The sequence below is a fragment of the Gopherus evgoodei genome, chromosome 1, assembly GCF_007399415.2.
Source record: "Gopherus evgoodei ecotype Sinaloan lineage chromosome 1, rGopEvg1_v1.p, whole genome shotgun sequence".
Lineage (NCBI taxonomy): Eukaryota > Metazoa > Chordata > Testudines > Testudinidae > Gopherus > Gopherus evgoodei.
In genome coordinates, this window is record NC_044322.1 from 182,526,278 (window position 1) to 182,547,609 (window position 21,332).

Below are 21,332 nucleotides of genomic sequence, written 5' to 3' on the forward strand. Positions count from 1 at the left end.
ATTTAAGAGAGAACATGTGGCCAGAGGTTCAAATGGGGTGGCTGTGAGAGATCTAAAGCATGGGGGGCTTGGGGTTCTGGCTGGAAGTTGTGCACTCCATGGAAGAATCTTTTGGTAATTGGATGAGCAAAGACTGAAACGCCATCCACTTGGAATATTGTAATAGCTGCTAGATGCACCCACAGTGAACTCACTGAAAAGCTGAGTTTCTTAAGGTAGAGCATGTAGTCCAGGACCATTGGTATAGTGCAGGTGGTGGTGATTTTTTTCTGTAGGCATCACATGTGGAATCTCTTCTATTTATATAGGTACATAACTTGTTCTGAGGATGTTAAAAACATCCTGCTAAACAGCAGAAGGCCCACTACACTCACCCTGGAACCACTGAGGAGCTAGTAATGTGAAAATGTGTGTCTTGCAGGCTGCAAACCAATCATGTTGTTCCAGTGCATAACCATCCTGAATAGTTGTGTTATGATGAATTTGTTTAGCTTCTTGAGATCGCAGCTAGGTCTCCATCCTTTTTCAGTGTTAAAAAATAATGGGAATAGAAGCCCTTCCCTCTGTGCTATACTGGAACTGGCTCTGCCACACCCAGTTGTAGGAGATGCTCCCCTTCCTGAGACAGTGAGAGAGGTCCCTGAAGAGGGACTGGGAGGGAGAGTGGGTAGGAGGAATGGAGAGGAACTGGATGTCAAACAAACAGTCTTGATGATTTCCAGTATCCATCTGTTGGAAGTGATGGTTCGCCAATTTGGATAGAACAGTATTAGACAATTGGTAAAGGGGACGGTGGTGGGAAGGTAGTGTTGGCAGCAAAAGGGGGGAGGTCTGGCAAGCCCTCGACCAAAACTTCAACTCTGCTGTTTAGAGGATGTGGTAGGTTAGAGAGGATAATGGTCTGCATCTGGATGATCTCTGTCTATGCCTCCGGTTTGGTCACGGTCTATGCCTCTGGTTATATATGGTCTCGGTTGCTGTGTGTACAAGGCCTGTCTAGGGGTATGTCTACACAGCCCGCTGGATTGGCAGGCAGTGATTGCTTTATCGCATCTAGGCTAGACGCGATAAAATCGACCCCCAAGCACTCTCCCTTTGACTCCTGTACTCCACCCCCAAGAGGTGCAGCAGAGTCGATGGGGGAGGAGCAGCAGTCAACTCACCACAGTGAAGACACTGCGGTGAGAAGATCTAAGTACGTCAACTTCAGCTACATTATTCACGTAGCTGAAGTTCTGTAACTTACAGTGATCCCCCCAGTGTAGACCAGGCCTAGGATGCTGCGATGTTTGTGTTTTGTTACCGGCGTATAGATGGAAAGCGACCCGAGTGTGGCTCTCGAATCTTTCAACGAATGGAGCAGCTTGTCAGTCTTGGCAGCAAACAGTTTTGGACCCTCGAACAGACAGTCTTCTACTGTAGCTCTACCATAGGGAAGCCCAGCAAACAAAGCCAGGCGATCCAAAGCATAACTATGGCAGTGGTGATGGTCCTTGCCACTGTGTCAGCAAAGTCCAAAGGGGCTTGGAAAATAGTTCTAGCGAAGAGGTGGCCCTTGGAAATGAGACATGTAAATCGCTTTCTTTGTCCTTTGGTATGTAGTCAATAAAGCCAGAAATATTGAAAGTTTGTATGGTCATACGTCTCCAAAAAATACTTCATAATTGTTGATCTGGAAGTGTAGCGTCGCGTGGTTAATAGGCCTTGTGACCAAGTCCAGTCTTTTCCACTCTATCATAAGGGGTAGTTATAATAAATAATAATAATGGAGATACATCTCTCTCCTAGAACTGGAAGGGACCTTGAAAGGTCATCAAGTCCAGCCCCCTGCCTTCACTAGTAGAACCAAGTAATGATTTTTGCCCACAAATCTCTAAGTGGCCCACTCCAAGGATTGAACTCACAGTGCCTGGTTTATCAGGCCAATGCTCAAACCACTGGGCTATCCTTCACCGATACCAATTATTTGTCTGAGTGTGTGATTAGAAATTCCATCACCTTTTGAAGGGAAGTAATATTTTTGTTCGCTCTCTTACATGTTGGTGGGATGGTAGCTGTGGTGGTTTCCATGATTGCAGGGTTAATTCAAAGGAAATCTTGGAGGATGTGGACATGTGAAGTTGTCCAAAAGCTCACAACATGAGTTGGAGACCTCCTCTAGAATATCTGGAGTGTCTCTGCTATTCTTTTGAAGAGCCCCCTGGAAATTCCTGAAATCATCTCCAGCATTAGGCGCAAGGGGGACAATAGTCTCATCTAGTGAGAATGAAGTACAGGTGGCAAGAGCCGCCTCCTGAGCTAAGACTTCTTTTACTTCCTCAAAGTTGCGTTTGGGAGAGATTGTGGTGAAGAGTGCTTATGTATCTCTGTAGTGCCACCTAGGAGCTGGAGGTAAAGCTGCCTATAACCTGCCCATGAGTCCCAGAATGCCATTGAAGTGGGAAGGGCACAGGTGACCATAACACCCTTGAAATTCAGATCCTGGTGAAGGCTTAGGCACTCAGGATGTGCAGACTGAACACTGCTTTGCACAGGTGAAGAATGTTGGGAAGAGAAAGCCTCCCCTTCCTCATCTTCATTCTCCTCACTAAAGAAAGAAAGAGCAGCTGTAGTTGGTGGAGTGAGCAGTAGCAAAAGTACCGAAGCAATATCGGTACAAAGGAGAGGTGATTCTGGTACCAGGGCAATTTTCAGGTCCTTCGGAGCAAGAAACTGTTGAGGCTGTGGTACTGATGGAGGTACCTGTGCGAAAGGCAGAATGGAGAATTGTAGCAATAGAAAGGGACTTTACAGTGCCGGTAGGAAAGGAGCCAACAAAGAGCATGTCATGGACAGCATGGCAATCCAGTGTAGCGTCTGTGCTATTCAACACAGGGACAGCGGGTAGCGCTGTTGCCTTTTGCACTGCAGTGTCGCTCGGTGCCAAGTGCTTTGTCTGTGCTGCTGAGGTGAACGAGGCAGTCTGCTGACTGTCCTCTTTCTTAGAGCCTGCCCACTTAGGGTGTGCGTCTGTGACAGTACCACCGGTACCGGAGGCCCCTGACAACTCAAGGAACTAAACCAGGCACAGTCAGAACTGACGTGGTGGATGGAGTCAAGGAATGTTCTTCTTTGACATGGTCTTGGTATGGGGAGCACTAGCTCTCCTCTTTCTATGCCCTTTTGGAGACAGGTCCCTTCCTTTAGGGTGTGTGTGGGTCTTTCGGAAGCCACCTGCAGTAATAGGGTTTATAAACATCCATAGCATTAGCTGCTCTTTCACTCACTGCTCCATTTTCCCCACAAAACTAAAATAAGGAAGCTAAGTTTGAATAAGAAATGCAAGGGGAGGAAAGACAATCACACACTTGGCTCTCCCTCAAGCCATACGGTTGCTTTGGTCAAAGGGTGCAGGAAGAAATGGGTGGAAGGAAGGTTCTCATGTTATTTGCTTGATTAGGCCCCTGCTCAAAACACACTTTTCCACAGCAGAAGCCACTTTTGAGGCTCATCTTTTCACCAGTAAGGTTACTAAAGAAAGAGAGACACTTAATTTGGGTTGATATTTCTCATTTTGAGATACCTACCTTATTCAGGAGTTCTGCTTCTTGATCTTAAGAGGAATCTCACATTTGTAACAAAAGACTTGCCTCTCATTCAAGCTTGAGATCCACAAAGGGACTCAATCGTTGCAATGCTGAGCAAAACAGCACCTAACTTTTAGGCACCTAAAAAAACATAGGCACAACATTGCATTTCCAGAACCACGTCAGGCGCTTATGCTCCCTCTACAATGAATGGCAAGAGATAGACACCTTAGAATGCAGTCCACAACAGCCAACATAGTAGGTGGGGAGCCACCTAAGCTAGCCAATGGGAGATGCCAATAAAAAGGAGTGTGAGCCAAGCCCAGCCCCTTTATCAGAGACAAGTGCCTAAATCTAGGCTCCAGGAAAGCACCAGTGACTGGGCAAGACTATACAGCAGATCACACAAATGAAATTTTTCAGGTCCTTTAGTACAGAAAGTTTTAAAATGTCCTTCTTCTTGCTTAGAAAGAACCAGGTTTTTACCCATTCCTTGAATATGAAAAACTAGAAATATTAACAGCTCAGACAGCAAAAAACAGTTTTATAGCCATTCCATCCCATCAAAAATGGCAAATTCCTGACTCAGTAATGATTTACATGAACAATGACACACCTCTGTGATCTTCATGAGCGTGAAATATTTCAAAAATTACTCCAAAGTAACTTCTGAAATGGCAAATCAGGCAGCCATTTTTAGATTCATGTTGGTCAAAACACAGTTTGATAACACTACAGACAATACAAAACAAACTGTATGAGCTCTACAAGTGACTGGTTGAGTGCTAGCACCAGCATTGTGTATGAACTAATTTGGCAAAGCAATCATCCTCTAATAGGACCAACTGAACCATCAAGTTTAGGGTTGTGAAATAAAAGCCATTTCAGTTACTTGACTAAATTAAGTATCAAACTACTTTTGTTATACTTTCTACATTCTTATATACTGAGAAGTAAGAAAATCAGGTTTCATCAGATTTGGTCAAGATGATTCTTTTTCAAATAGACACTGAGTGTGAAAAACTTCAGCTTCAAATAAGAATAGTTGAAAAGAGGGTGTAGTAAAGAAATCTCTTCTCAATCGTAACACCATTAAACTAATAAAATAAGATAGACAAAGAAATCTATTAGGCGCTCAAAACAAGCATCCCTTAAATGATTTTTTCTAAATAATCATTTGGCATGGATGCAACACATTTACACTAGACACTGAACCAGGCTGCTACTTAGTAGTCACTAGTTACTGTTTGTTTGCTAATGTTTGCTCCAATTGAAGACTCAGGCCATGTCTACATCTAAAATTTTGCAGCGCTGGTTGTTACAGCTGTATTAGTACAGCTGTATAGGGCCAGCGCTGCAGAGTGGCCACACTTACAGCAACCAGCGCTGCAAGTGGTGTTAGATGTGGCCACACTGCAGCGCTGTTGGGCGGCTTCAAGGGGGGTTCGGGGAACGCGAGAGCAAACTGGGAAAGGAGACCAGCTTCGCCGCGGTTTGCTCTCAGCGTTCCCCGAACCACCCTGCAAACCGCAGGGAAGGAGACCTGCTTGCTCGGGGGTTCGGGGAACGCGAGAGCAAACCGGGAAAGGAGACCAGCTTCGCCGCGGTTTGCTCTCGCGTTCCCCGAACCACCCTGCAAAACCGCAGGGAAGGAGACCTGCTTGCTCGGGGGTTCGGGAACGCGAGAGCAAACCGGGAAAGGAGACCAGCTTCGCCGCGGTTTGCTCTCGCGTTCCCCGAACCACCCTGCAAACCGCAGGGAAGGAGACCTGCTTGCTCGGGGGTTCGGGAAACGAGAGAGCAAACCGGGAAAGGAGACCAGCTTTGCCGCGGTTTGCTCTCGCGTTCCCCGAACCACCCTGCAAATCGCAGGGAAGGAGACCTGCTTGCTCGGGGGTTCGGGGAACGAGAGAGCAAACCGGGAAAGGAGACCAGCTTCGCCGCGGTTTGCTCTCGCGTTCCCCGAACCACCCTGCAAACCGCAGGGAAGGAGACCTGCTTGCTCGGGGGTTCGGGGAACGAGAGAGCAAACCGGGAAAGGAGACCAGCTTCGCCGCGGTTTGCTCTCGCGTTCCCCGAACCACCCTGCAAACTGCAGGGAAGGAGACCTGCTTGCTCGGGGGTTCGGGGAACGCGAGAGCAAAACCGGGAAAGGAGACCAGCTTCGCCGCGGTTTGCTCTCGCGTTCCCGGAACCACCCAGCAAACCTCAGGGAAGGAGACCTGCTTGTTCGGGGAACGCGAGAGCAAGCCGGGGAAGGAGACCAGCTTGATTACCAGACGCTTCCTCAGGTATGCTGGGATACCTGCTTATTCCACGGAGGTCAAGAAAAGCGCTGGTAAGTGTCTATACTTGATTACCAGCGCTGGATCACCAGCGCTGGATCCTCTACACCCGAGACAAAACGGGAGTACGGCCAGCGCTGCAAACAGGGAGTTGCAGCGCTGGTGGTGCCCTGCAGATGTGTACACCTCCTAAGTTGCAGCGCTGTAACTCCCTCACCAGCGCTGCAACTTTCTGATGTAGACAAGCCCTCCGATTAAACCATAATAATTAGACTATTTGGCAGGAACACATTACCCGTTCTGCAACCAGTGCTTCTATATCCTGGGAAATTTCCCCAAATCTGGGAATTTTTAAGTAAAATGTTTCAACTTCGGAAATTGGGAATTTTCATTCAAAACTTAAATCATCCTGGGAAAATTTCATTAAAAGTAAAAGACTTTCCAAATCTCAAAAAATCCTAGAAAGTTTTCATAGAAAGTAAAATTTTGTGCTTCTTTTAAATTTCCCTCAAAATGCGTTTTGATTGGTGAATATTTGTCCCGTGATTTTCACAAATCGGGTTGTGCTGCTCTCCTATTGGTGGTGCTTCAATGTACTATATCATGACAGCACAAGTGAAGTGACAAGTGCACACATGCACTCACAACAAAAAAACTTCAGCAACAGCTGGCTGGCGGGTAATGAGGAGATGTTATCAAATTTATCTTCTAGGTAAGGTTTCTTCCAATAATTACATATATTGCAATATTTACTCATTATGATTAGTTTCTTGATCGGTCATTAAATCTCTAAAATTTTGTATTTCATGCTTGCAGTTGGACAGAGAACGTGGACCAGAGCGTTCAGCTGTTCATAAATTTGTAACAGCACCTTCCACCAGGCAAATATTAAATATCTTCACCTGCTGTGTTAGGTAATAATATGTTCCCTTCTTTGATTTAAATATAAATTGAAATACACATTATACTAATTATCACATTCCATTATTTTAGAGCTCTCTTTCCATTTTTTATCTAACGTAAAAAATGAATACAGAGACCGGTGAGAAGAGGAAGAAGACGGCACTAATAGACAAAGATCCATCCATATCAAAACAAAAACAAAGGGAGAGCACCCCCAACAGAGTACTGAAAACTCGGGGTGAAGGTCCACCAAAACAGAAGCCATCTACTTTCAAACAAGCCTTTCAAGACTTGTGGCTTCAAGAGGGTAAATACAAAGACTGGCTGCAGATCATTTTTTAGCTTATTGTAAACATTGTGACGTAAAAATCCAGGCAGGTACTAGTGAGTTAGATAAGCATGCTAGTGGTAAAAAACAAACAAAAGGTTGCGACAATATCTAATACAAAGAAAATTGATATGTTTAATAAACAAGATTGTGAAATTTAAAAAAAAAGCACAAAAATTTGAAGAGCAAGTTAAAAATGCAGAGATTAGAATGGCCTGTTACTTTGCTGAACACAATGTCAGTATTCAATCTGTAGAACGCTTGACTGAAGTAGTTAAAAATGTTTCCCTGATTCCATAATTGCTGAGGCTGTAACAGATCAAAGATTATTCAGGTCAATTCATGTTTGCAAATATATCTGAACTGGCTAAAAAGGTTTTCACATTACCGCATTCAAATCCAGCATGTGAAAGAATATTTTCCATGGTAACGGACATAAAAACCAAAAAAAGAAACTGTATGACAACCAAAATACTCAATTCTAGTGTAGTTATAAGGTCAGCTTTGAAAGCAAAACAAGAGAAATGGTCTAATTTTGTAATTACTATTAAGCACTTGTATTTACATTGTAAAAATATGTACAGCAAAAATTAAAGTGATAAAACTAATAAAAATATTAATGATGGTAATGATGTTCCTAGTGACGACTCAGACCAGGAGTCAGAAAATAGATAAATCTCAGAGATTATAATAAGGATAATTATATAAAAGTGTTATTTGTTCTGTTTGCTTTATCATCTTATTTTATAATCATAGGTTTACTTTTTATTTTTTCAAAGTAACTGATGTACGGTATACTTCAGGGCACATTGTATTTATTAATAATTTTGTTTTTTAAATAGTGAAACTTGCGTAAAATACATTGATTTATATCATTTCAATTCTACTCATGTGTTAAATATTTTAGTTACTGTATAGGCTGAAAATTGAAAAACATCTCTACATACACAAATGATAATGTGAAATATCTCAGATGAATAAGAATAATGTGGATATAATATATTATATAGTTATTAAAAAACACACGTTCCTTTGAGATTTTGAAATAAAAAAAACTTTATCTGGGAAATTTTCCACCAGATTTGGGAAATTTTTAGTGCACGGTTGGGAAAAGTTGGCATCACAATATAGAAGCACTATCTGCAACTGTATCTTGTAGCTTTTAGTCAAAGTGCATGGAAATACTTCCTACTGGCCCTGAGCCGGAAAGAGTTCTGCACACTACTGAAGTGTTGTTTGGTTAAAGCATGTTAGTTGCACGATTTTCCTGATCGAAATATTAACCAACAGGGGAACAACAGTGGCATTTGACCACTGTTAGAGAGAGAAAAATCACTGTCCTTATAGACAAAAGAAATAATCTATACAACAGCCAGCAGTAACTGAGATGAAGCAAAAATTTGCATGCAGCAGTAAGGAATGCAGCCAAGCTTCTGATGTTTGAAATACTCCTTTCTGTTAAAATGTATCTTGAAAGTCATGCTGACCCTAAAATCCATCTTTGAAGCCACATCAAAAAATGCGTCTCTCCCTTGATAACAGAACCATAACAAAAACCACAGTAATCCAAACTGGAAAAGAAAAGAGGGTTCTTTTGTCATGCTTTTTTAAATCTCCACAGGTAGCAGCGTTATTGGCTAGGAGTAAGTGGTTTCCAACCAGATGGCCAACTGGGTATTTAAAGCTGTGTTCTGTTATGAAGAAGGAATTTAGTAACATGTGACTGGTCTCCTCGTTCTTAGGTTGGAGTCACTGCATCTTCAACCACAATCCTAGTGCAGACAACTTTGACTACATTAAAGCTAGCTCTACTCTCTCAGGTCCTCCTCTAAAAGAATTACTGTAATTCTATTTACTAAAATAGATACGCTTTTACTATCCCTCAGGTTCTAGTGTTAAAGAGACGAGATACTTATCTTCATGTATATGTTAGTTTTAAAATTGTCGAATTCTTACATTTTGTCTAATGACTTGCGTACTTCAGAAAAAAATACATTTAAAATCTAGTAATCCTCTGAGTTACAGCTTAACTTTTTTTTGTTTTTAAAGTTACCTCTTCCTAGGATATTGATAGAGAATGGCGAGGTTCAAGGGGAGAAAATCATCTGTCAGAAGCATTTTGGGAAGTTTGTCAGCATCTTCCTTACTGAAGAAGCAGAAAAATCTAAACACTGTTGATTTACTTCCACCAATGGGTAGACCACCAACTGGCACAGACTTTTGGGGTTCTCAGATTTCTTCCACCTGTTCTAACTATCAATCCTCAAAAAGAAAAAAAATTCCTATAACTGAATACAGGAACCAGTTTTACTCTCTACTAGCTAGAACTACCAATGAAAACCATGCCTGCACAGGCAACTCGACCACATAAAGCTATTTCAAAAGGCAAAAAAAATCCCTGTTCATCAAATTTACCAATCCTAATTGAAGAGCACTAACTTGTATATCCTACAATAACCAGGTAATGAGAGGAAAAGCATACTGAGCAATTGGGATGCACTTGAAAGCCAGGCAATAGAGTATGCTGTAGGAATGCAAAGATCTCCATTGTGGACTCATGAATCCAGCCAGTAACAAACTGTCACTTTGCCCAGGAGATCATTAAAGCCTTGAGCATGAATTTAAAAACAGAGCTGTATGAATTGATTCCTGGCAAGAGAGTACATGGTGAGTCAGTCAGTCTCCACAACTGAAAGCTTTCATTTTCAGTCGTATCAGTTTGATGTTCCTATTCCTGCTGGGGAAAGATATGAGAATTCTATGATCTATTAGGAACAACTGCCCAAAAAAATAGGGAAGGGGTGGGCAAAATTTAGAGAATGGGGATTAATCAGGACAATGGCCATATCCCTTACACTCCATCTCTTCCCCCATCCTTTTGACTGGAGACTAAAACTGAGATGGAGGTGTGAGAGAGGGGAGCTCCTCCACTCCAGCACTATAAGTAATTCAAATTTCAAGTGTATCCAATATCTACTAGCCCCAGGCTGATGAGCAATGAGGAACGTCAGAGAAGATTACATGGCCATTAAAATCCTAGCACCATTCCCAATACCTGTGCTTCTTTCCCATAAACTGCACCTTGATCTTGCTAGTGGGAACCTTTCCCCTCATCCTATGTCCCCCCCAGTTTTATATTGGCCATTGGCTAGTAGATTCCACCACACACCATCTTTCTGGCTACAAAGTGTTTGACACGTTTTTCAGTCCCTAGCCGCTGAGAGTGCAACACAGGCATGTCTTTTTCTATTGAAGGCAATGGGATTTAGTCCATTAATTTCAGTGGGAGCAAGAGCAGATTTAGAGAAAAACCCAGCTTCCTGTAATGACAGAGAGGTGGAACAGACAAGCAAAAAATCCCACCACTTCCGAACCTTTTCTGGATTCCATTTTTTGAGAGAGAGGGGAGGTGGGGCCTGGATGGAGGAGGGAAGACTCACAAGTGGAACTCACTGGTTATATGAAAGTAGAACTTTGAGTGCCACATTTTCAAATTCAGCTTTAAGCTTTCCATTTTACAGGCACATTTTCATGTTCAAAAACCTGACCACAATCTGCTAGATGGCTAAGTGACCTAAGTTGCAGGCACATTATACCTCCAGCCACAAAGTCTGGCCTTTAAAAAAAAAAAAAAAATCTTGCTCTTTGACTAATTGCATCTAAAAAAAACCCCACACAGCTTACAGAAAATATTATCTCCTGTTCACAAGTCTCCCTAAATCTTGGAGTCCCCAAAGTAGAGAACAGATGTAGTTCTTCTAATTTTCACACTTCTTCAGCATGAAAAAATCAAATCTGCAATCAAGTTAATTTCATTCTGTTGCTCCAGATGCAGGGAATTTTGTGTGGGAGAAAAGGAAGAAGGGAGAATAACTAGACAGGGAAATCTGCTAGTTAACTTGGAATAAAGGACACATCCAGGTACAGTCCCAGCTCAATTTATCCTTATGAAAGTAAGTTTTCCTGGTACAGACAGCTGCCAGAGAAGATCTACACAGAACAAGTTATTAAGAACCATAAACATTTTTTCTTCCAATTATCTCTTCTTGGAAGAAGCTAACACAGACAGAAGCATGTAAATCCAAAGTAGAGCAAGCAACAACATTTTTTGCAGGACAACGGCAGTGGGATACAGAGAGTCCCTCTCTTTTAAAGAAAAAAGGCAGAGCTTTCCACATTAAAAAGAGTACAAGAAAATACAATACTTAGCAGCAAATTTGTAATGGTTAAATTAATTATATGATCTATAAACAAGCATTTTATCACTGAATGTATAAGTTACAGTTTAATTCTTCAGGTACTGTATTTAATTTAAATTTTTCAAAAATGTTTTCATTCACTGACCAACCAGGTGTCTTACATTACCATAACTTTACTCACTCATCTGAATCTTCTTCAATTGCATAAAAATCAATTAAGAAAAAAAACTCCTACTTGATCATGTTAGTGTCCCTCTAATTCATCTAAACTAGAGGACAAGGTTTTGCTGAATTTGATACATTAGATTTTGCATTTTGATGATCATATTTTGATATACGATGAAAGGAGCTGCACATTAAATGTGCAGACGCACAACAGTGGTTGAAGTGTTAGTTGGTAAAAACAGGAGGTAAACTCAGTGGAGAAGAAAAAAATAAATTGAAGTTATTTTTAAAACTGCAAATCTAGTGTGGGGGACAAACACTGATTTTAGGTGAACATCATAGTAAAAACCATAGTAATCATGATGAACAAAGTCTGTATAATTATATTCTCCAGCACCGCTCGATAAGGTACTTAAAGACAGTAGTTTTTGTTCACTTTCAAATTCTCTATCAACGATACCCTATTAGTATAATGCTATCTTTAATCTACAGGCATGATAAAATGCCCCAACACACACAAATCCAGCTCAAACAGTAACTAATGACCATTAATCCCTTATCTCTTCAGTGATCTCTCCTTTCTCCATTTATCATACTGACACTTCACTCTACACATGTGAATAAACTTTAACAGAGAAGGTGAATCAAAAATAATCTCAAAGCAATCTGAGGCTATAAATTAAAATAGAGAACGCGAGGGGAAAGGAGGAGGCAAGCGGGGAGATTAGTTCTCAGTGCCTTCAATTTGCATCCAGCTCGGTGGCAAAGAGCACTCAATCAACTAGACATGCAAACTGTTAGGATGGCTACATTATCCGAGCGACAGACAGAGAAATAGACATGGAATTTAAGGTTTAACCCACTCACCTGCTCAGCTCCCACAGAGCTGCATCCAGCTGCCCTATTTTAAAGAAGCTACCCCCCGTGCAGGGTCCCAGAGCCCAGGTTCCAGGTCCAGACCGAACCTAAACGTCTACACCGCAGCAGGCTGCCGGGGATTTCCTTATAGCACGTAGGAAGTGGTTCATTTTCCTCGCCAGACTGCTTCGAGTCCCCTCTGATCGGGGATAGATTTCACGCAGTTGCAAGTAAGGATTTCAGTAATCAGACTAAATGATTTTAACATGGGTGCCATGAGTCCAGCCACTCTCTCACTAAGCAAAGGGTATTGGAGAGAAATACTGGCCATGCAACATAAACAGACTGAACAACCTCCCCAATACACACATTATTCACGGTTGTTATACAAGGGCCACTCGTGTAACTACAGATCCCACAGCTTCCAAGATGCACCTTGTAGCTCGTCTAAAAGTTAACACACAAGAGCAGGATCTAACTTTTTGAAAGAAGCTGAGCATCGGGAGATGGCTAAAACGACGAGTACTGCACGCTGCTTTGGAAGCAGAAAGTCATCAGCTTTGTTTGGCAAAATACTTGTATATTTCAGTAAAGAGTGGCCTGAAAGTAGCTTCCTACAGAAATTCACGAGAGATAAATCTATTAATTTGTAATTGCCCTTTCAAAAGAGAGAACTCTGACCTAGCTTATTAATGATGCAAGAAAAAACGTGCCCTGTGTAAGCCCCCAACACACACTAATTTCCCCCTTTGTAATATCCATAATCTATACCTAAATCCAACCAAGTAGAACAAATAGTTCCTTCCTACTGTAGGATGTGAGCTACTTCCTGCAGTTTCTTCATAATCAGTTTTAATTACAACCCTAGGATACATCAAACAACTAATAGCTCGTTGCTGCTACCGAGAGTGGGTGAGGGAGGAAGAAAAGTCCATGCTAAAGGATCCCGGGCGAGCCAAGGCCATTTGTTCAGACAAGCCCTCTCCTCCCCTCCCTCTTGTTTTCCGTCCCTAGGATTCCAGGTTCAATCACAGGCAGTCTACAAAGCAGCCCATTTAGAAATATTGGAGACTAGAAAAATAATAAGCTATTCTTCCCCTCCCTCTTTTAAAAAGAAAGCATTTTCTCACACATGATCTGATCGAGAGCAAACTTAATTTAAAACGGAAAAAGAGAGAGGCTGGAGCTCCAGAGTACAGACTGGAAAAAGCATCTTCAGTTAGTGAAACCAGCATAGCGAGGTGCAAAGAGAACTGAGCTAGCGAGCGAGAGAGCGCTCCTTACTCAGCTTTGGCATGTAAAAGGTTTCCTTTCTTTTTTTGGTGGTTACCTGAAGAGAGACATATTAATCCAAAGAGGTAAAAGTGAGCAAACTCCGCGATCATTGTCCTCAAGTGGCGCCTGCAAACAGTTTCATGCCAAATAGGAGGGGGGAGGAATACAAATTAAAAGGCCCCTCCGATTGTAAATCCACAGAAGCTTAATATAAGCAAGGTTTCCTAATCCTCCAGGAGTTAATAGCGAGTACTCCCCGCAGAAGGTATTGTCAACAGCACCCCAAGTCTTGTAACTTCTCCCCCTTGCCCTGGATTTTCCTAGAAGGGGCTCTGACACTTCCTGGGACCATCAAAAGCGAAGAAGAAAACAAAAGATCCGCAATTTTCCGCAGCTTGGATTCTCTGTGCCCTGCTCGCAAGTTGCTTCTCTAGTCTGGGACTTCGCCTTCAGCACCCGGGTCACTTGCAAGTATACCAAAAGAGCACTGCCCCTTCGAGACCATAAACCGCTGCAGCACCCTGGCAGGCTGGGAGAGGGAAAAAGTGCTTGCTGCGACCTGAGCCACACAAAGTCACTGGGTATCCGAGGCAGGCGCAGGGCTGACGGCTGCTCTGGGTGAGGGCCCCGGCTCGGTGCTTTTGGGAGGCTGGAGGGAAGAGTGAGGTGGAGCAACAGCAGCCTTCGCTCCCATCACTTGTAGGGGAAAGCCATGAGCAGAGGGAGCAGCAGAGCCTTGCAGGAGTCACGCGCAGCAGCAACTCCTCGCCCTGCCCTGCATCTCCCCCCTGTGCCCTGCAAGCGGGCATGTAAACCTCTCCCTTCCCGGAGACGAACACAAAAGAGAGAGGAGAGCGCAAAACTTCCAAGGGCCACCGCCCCCAACCCACCCACCCAGCCCCCTAGTGCAGCCGCGGGAGGAGGAGCAGCAGCAGCCGCTCCTTCGCCTCCCCTCCTGCAAGGGCAGGGGGTGCAGCAGCAGCCGGCGGGGGCTGGGCACCGCGGCGTCTCCGTGGGGCTCTCAGCAGCGTCTGAAGTTTCTGGTGGCTCGCGCCCGCCGTGGGCCCCCCTAGTCCAGGTGCGGGGCTGATGACACCTTAAAGGAGCCGCCCCAGGCAAGCCCCGCACGCCCAAGGCAGAGAGGCGCGCGCCGCGTGGCAGGGGACCAGGCCGCCCGGGTCTCCCCGCAGCGTGTAACGCCACCGTAAGGTAACCAGGGAGGGCCCGGCCTGGGTGCGCGCGGAGAATGGAACATGCCGCGTCTCACCCTCCATCCCTCCTCCCCCCGTGCAAATGGAACTTCCCGGTCTAGGGCTTCAAAAATCCTCCCGGGTCCAATCACTTAACTCTTCGCTGCCAAAGGCACTGAGGCTGCAAAGCGAAGCGCCAGAGCTGGCTCCAGCCGTCTGGTGTATTATTGCTTAGGAGGGGTGCAAAAAAGGTGTTTCTTGGGCTGCCTTCCAGGGAAGACGCATTGTCTGGGACACACACTAGCCGAACAGCCCCGGCCCTGAGTAATGTCTGGGTGGGCTCTGAACAAAGTTTCACTCTATTTCTGGGGGACTTGCAGCTATCCATGCAGCAAGCAAGAAATCTCCAATCAAAGGAACACACTAGAGAAAAGGTAGTTATGAATGGCATCGCAGCCCTGTAGCAAGCAGCTGGCCAGTTAAAACAAGGAGGAAATAATGTAAGGGTTTATGCACGTGACGTGAAGTATTTCCTGAGACTACTCAAGTGTAGTAGCCTGGGTTGTGCAAAACTAACTTTGTAAGCTATTCAGTTATTTTAAAGTACCAGTTTTTCTGCTTAACAACAACTTTCCATCTATGACAAATTAATAATAAATATACAGAAAGTGATCGTGCTACATCATGTATACACAAAGAAATTCCCTGTGAAGTAGTTGGGGTTGCTATATGCACAACATGGCTGGCAAACACCCACTAAAGCATGGTAATAAACAGGTAAGCCAGCTCTCTTGATTTTAACATGTTTGATGATTTTCTTAATGCACTGGCTCCTGGAGTCATGTGAATAAATGGAAACTGTGATTCTCACTTTAAAAAAAAAAAAGCAGTTTCTTACCCTCAGAGCTGCAGATAAAAGCTTCAAAACATGACCCAAGTGATCTCCAAAGGTTAAAACACACAAAAGCTCTTGGGGGGCTAGCTCATGATTTTTGAACACCTCTGGTTGGCAGAACTGTAACACTACCCAACCTTTCTTTCACACATAGGCACACCTCTTTTCATTACCACAACTACTGTACACCCCAAACCATGCATGGTAATCTCATTTCTGCCCTTCTGTCACCATTCTGCACATCCGCCTTAACTAGATTATTTCCCCTCTCCCCACTAGCTGCTGTGGAAGTTTGGCATAGTAATTGGTAGAGCTGGGAGAAGGTAGTTTTGGTAAAAGGTAATGTACAGAAGGGCAGTTAAAGGGAGAGGTGACAGGATGACATCCCTAGAGGGCAAAGTTAAGGATGTGATGCATGGTATGACAGTTATAGTAATTATGTGTGCTTGTGAGTGACTGAGAAGAGTATCCACTATTAAATGGCTTAACTTCTCGGTTCCTTGTGGGTTTGTGTCAGGTAAATTGTGTGTGTAATGTTCCTAACTGCTTCACATCAAAGCTTTGTGTGTATTCTGTTTCTAAGTTTTTAATGCTAAATTAGAGCATGGGGGTTGGATGAGGTGTGAACAGAAGTTTAGCTGCAAATGAGAACATTTTATGAGACCGCTACTGCAAATTATACACTGTTGTATAAAATTAGAGAAAACATTTTTTAGTTCTTGACAAAGAATTTGTGTTCCTGCCCCATCAACCAATCAGGTTTGCATGTTCCCAGAAAAAAACAAATAAAAGCTACACAGAAAATTCAAAGGTTATAAAAACTAATCTTGTGTAATAGTCTGCCTATTCTAAGAAGATAACAGCAATCTATGCCTAAATTTAAACTCATTTTAGAAAGCAATCCCAACTATGAAGTCACTGCCAGGCACCCCCCGAGTTCCTGTGTTTACACATAGTCAGTGTTCTGAGAACAGTACTTATTCAACAACAGTTTCTCAACCTGTGCGATCAGTGACCTCATGCCATCTTTCACTTAATGAAAGCACAGTCATATTATCATCCCTCCTCTCTAGAATTAAAACACACAGTGGAATTGCCAAAACTGTGGAAAGGTCATAGAAAGTTCTTATACCTCAGTAAGCAGTCTGACATTTAAATAAATGAGATGAAGAAGACCTGAGATAAGTAGTCAAAGCCCACAGAATAAACAAGAACATAACTCTGAAGATACATTTTTTTTGTTCCGTTTAAGGTTTGTTAAATAAGATAGATTTCATGGTATGAGTGTGAGACTTCCTGTGTTAAAATGTGTATTTTAGTTGATCACGTGAATTAGGAATGGCAAAACCACAAGTCCATTACCAGACCAATCTTTAGTACATTAAAAAAAATGTGTATTTCACCTGAAAACAAGGTGGTTTACATGGATTTGTAAAATGTTATTTTACCCTTTCTTTTTAAATAAAGTTGGTTATATTCTGTGAATTTTGTTTTGGCAAAAACATAACTTTTTTAATGCGCTGCTGTGAGCTGATGCTTACAGGCTATCTCAAAATACATGAATCAATTGAATTTGTAACATGTAGATAGTACGTATGATGTCCAGAGAAGAGAAGTGTATTGTGTTCACAGTGAGTAAGAGATTTATTTGAGTATCTCATTTGTGAATTATACATTTAAATCCATCCCCCATACATCCCCGGAAGACTAGTCCCCCAAATCTATGCATTGTTATATTTAGGTCATTCTCAAAGTGTGCCAGGAAAAGTTCTGTAACACATTGATCTATTATGTATTCTGGAGTTTTATTTTCTTAGTTAGATTTTAAATTAAAACATTTACCAAATAGGGCAATGGATTAAGATTCAAGAGACTTGATTTCTATTACCATGCACTCATTTTGTACCCTTGGACAAAGTAACTTAACCCCTGTATATTTCAGTTTCCCCATCTGTAAAATGTATATAATATTTATTCACCTTTATAGAAATCCTTTGGGAACTATAGATATTTCTTACAGAATAGACAATACAATAGAATCTTTCAAGAGTTGTCCAGATCATACTGTTTCAGATACACAAATAAAGCTTATAGCATATCGTTTAGCTGAGTAAACAGATACACAGTATTATTCCAGAATAATTACTAGGACTGGATAAGTGATGAGCTGCCAAAATCTTAACAACCGGTTCCCTACCGGTCTTTGGTAGCACTTCAGCAGCGGGTCCTTCAATGCCGCCGAAGACCTGGAGCGCTGCCCGGTGAGTACAAGCCCCACGTGTTTTTTATTTTTGTTTTTTAAAGTTATCCCTGCCGGGACCCCGTCGAAACTGTTTGAATCGGGCCCCGCATTTCCTAAAGCTGGCCCTGCACATCGGAGTTGCAAAATTGTATCAGGGGCCGGGTAGGTAAGGCTGTGCCCCCTAAAATAGCTTGTCCCCCCGTCTGACCCCCCACCTATGTCCTGCCCCCGACTGCCCCTTCAGAACCCGCAAGGGCCACAAGCAATCCATCAAACCTTCCCCGCTCCTTGTCCCCTGACTACCCCCTCTGAGACCCCCCACCCTAACTGCCCCCCAGGACCACTCCCCACTCTCTACCCAACTCGCCCCACTCCCTGTCCCCTGATTCCCCCAACTCCATCCACCACCACCCCAACAGATCCCCAGAACTCATGTCTACCTGAAACGCCCCCCCCCGTTTCCTGTCTCCTGACCGCCCCCTCCAACCGCCCCCTGCCTTATCTTCCCAGCCCCGGCCCAGCCCCCTCACCATGCTGCTCAGGGCAGCATGTAAGGATGCCGCACGGCCCGCTAGAGCTCGCAGCCCCCTCCCACCATGCCACTCAAAACGGCAGGAGCTGCAGAGCTGCCCCAAGCACTGGCGCCGGCGTGTCGACACGCTGCGGCTCTGCAGAGGGGCAGGGAGCGGGGGGAGGGGACAGGGGAGCTTCCCCAGCTGGGAGCTCAGGCAGGCCAGAGACAGGATGTTCCTGCGGGCCGGATGTGGCCCGTGGACCGGAGTTGTTTACCCGCCCCTTTAACAGCTGGTTCTACACCGGCTTCTAAATTTAACAACCGGTTCTTGCGAACCGGTGGGAACCGGCTCCAGCTCACTACTGGATATATACCTCTCAAATTGTTTTTAATTTATTTAAACAGTAATAATATATAAGAGCTGCATAGCTGATTGAATTTGTTCAAACTGTAAGCCTACAGAGGTTTATCTGAATATCTTGTAAGTAATTTGCATCATCTTTAATTCTGCAGATGTTCTTACAAAAATGTTAACGTTTGGGGATCTCTAGACTCCTTGATATTTAAGAAAAGAAAATTATTATGTGTAATGTTTCTAGGAATAGAAATTTGACATTACTCTCTTCAGAATTTTGGTAATACCTTTTCAGCATGCATTAGCTTTTAAACCTGCCTGCTCTGTTTATTCTGTAACATGGTATGCACAAATAAGTGAGCATTAATAATGTAAGATAAAGTACAGACATCTGGTGACGTCTGAAAGTGTGTCAGAAAAGTCATAAATATATATTCAACTCTAATTAATAGCTATAGATAAAGAGGATACTGTGTCTGACCCAAAAATTATCCTGCCTATTTCCACTGATACATAAAGGCACAATTTTAGGTAAGTTTTAAAGCCCTGGGGAAATTCTGGTGCCTTACATAGGATATATAATAACATATATGTTTAACAATATGAAAGCACAGAGTTTATTATTTTCCACTCAAACTGAAAAACAGTTCCAACTCTCTTTTTAGTCTTCTTTTTATATAAGAGTTTCATGCTTAGTTTCAGAGTACTCAGGTCTAAGCTTTAGATTTGGCCCCTCCTACAGACAAGTGAGTTAGTTATACACAGTCTTTTAAAAGTGGTCATGGAGTCTTTTAGAGAATCAGTGTACATGCTGTTATTTCATGGGCTTTGAATGCACATGAAAACATATGTAGGATAGAATTGGGTAGATCACTTTACATTGAAGGTTCAATAACAAATACTGAGTTATTTTTTAAAATGGCTTTCATATTACATTTATGGTGCCGTTTTTTAAATTTTTATTTATTTTTGTTCTTCACATATCCCTTTGTTGCCGCCATTTTTTGGTTTGCAGCCATACCAACTTCAGCTGAGATTTTGTCCCATCTCACAAATTGAGCATGTCCTTGCGTGTGCCCTAATCTTGCAAAGACTTACCCATGTGCATAACTTTGAAGCGAATGAGACTATTCACATGTATATAAATTACATATGTGATTAGGTGTTTGCAGAAGCAGGGCTCTTGATTGGAAACCTCCAAGGAAAAGAGAAGGTGCTGTAGAAATGGTATTGGTGATTCAGTAGATGGCACTCTTCCCTCAGTGAGACTCCTGAACCAATGCTTCAAGCATGTGTTAGAGGAAACTTTTAGGTGTTTTATTTCACATTAAACAAAATACCAAGATTCTGACCACTTGTGATCCCATGGCACCTTTTCAAAGGATAAGGGTATGTGCTCAGTGTCTTGGATGTATTCCAATATGGAGGTAATTGCATTCTCCCTACCTAAACACCTTTCTATTTTAACTGAATATGATATTCTTCCCTTCCTGATCCCAAAACCATTATGTAGTGCAGCTGATTCTGTAATAACTGTCACCAAAGAAACTGTCATCCCTTCAAACAAGTAGCTGCAGTTTAGGTCAGAGTGAAATTAAGTTATCCCTTTATATATAAGGTTTATAGTCTGAAAAGAATCCTCAGGCTTGCAATAAGTACAAATCACTAAACAATATTGCTCTTCAAGCCACAATTCAGCTCCCATTGATATCAATGGGAGTTGGATCAGGCTTAAGACTTTATTAATATTAACGCTAAAAATATGGCAAATATCAATATATTTAGTTAAAATAAAAGTACCTTTTTTTGCAACTGTTTTCACAGTTAAAGCAAAATAAAATTTTGATCAAGATGAGGTACTGTATTTAGATTTGAGCTTGCGCTTACATAATCAAACTATAGGTTCACATCTCACACAAAATCACTTATTGCTATTGGGCACATACTTATTGTAACTAATTTTACAAGACCTGCAACAATGTGCATCCTGAAATCTAGTCTTTTACAAAGAAGCTCTTAGTTATTATTAATCAATATGTAAATGATTGTGAACTTTTTTAAAAAATAGGTCTTAAATTACAATAGTCAATATATTTAAAGTATCAATATGCAGTATTACTGGGAACTTAATAATTTTGTTTACTCTTCTAGGGCAGCATTAGGGAAAAAAAAAGTCAAATCTCCTCTTACCCTCTGTTCTTCTATTAGATAAGTTTCCAGACTTTGTGTTTCGCATAAAACACAGTAGGATTATTTTTATAGCCTGTTTAATAAGATGATATTGTGAGATGGTTTCATACCTTTAGGAGCAAAAAATTGTGTTAAATATTATTAGCTTTTATTTAAAAATCAAATGCAATGGCAAAATGCAAGGATAAAATCAAACAAATTAAAATGAATAAATACGTTGGGGGGGGTTGCAGTTTAAGATAACCCCATCTTTTGCTGGTCACTCAATGTATTATGGGCCCAACCCCACTTGATCTGTATGCAGAACCCCAATTGAAGTCAATGGGAATTTTACATGAATGCAGGTGAACCAAATTATCTAAATAGA

General features: G+C 42.3%; 1 protein-coding gene across 4 annotated transcripts in view; it reads right to left on the reverse strand.

Annotated features, from left to right (window-relative positions):
• Window positions 1–21,332, reverse strand: part of ROBO1 (roundabout guidance receptor 1) — a 1,055,533-nt gene that overhangs the window by 420,349 nt on the left and 613,852 nt on the right. Inside the window, exon 1 of one of the 4 annotated variants that reach the window (XM_030580300.1) lies at window positions 13,635–14,417. The exons of the other annotated variants lie outside the window; for them this stretch is intronic. Within the exon in view, the coding sequence (XP_030436160.1) occupies window positions 13,635–13,689 (55 nt within the window). The 5' untranslated portion in view covers window positions 13,690–14,417. Of the gene's footprint in view, window positions 1–13,634; window positions 14,418–21,332 lie in introns of those variants that run through there. 4 annotated transcript variants of the gene reach the window in all.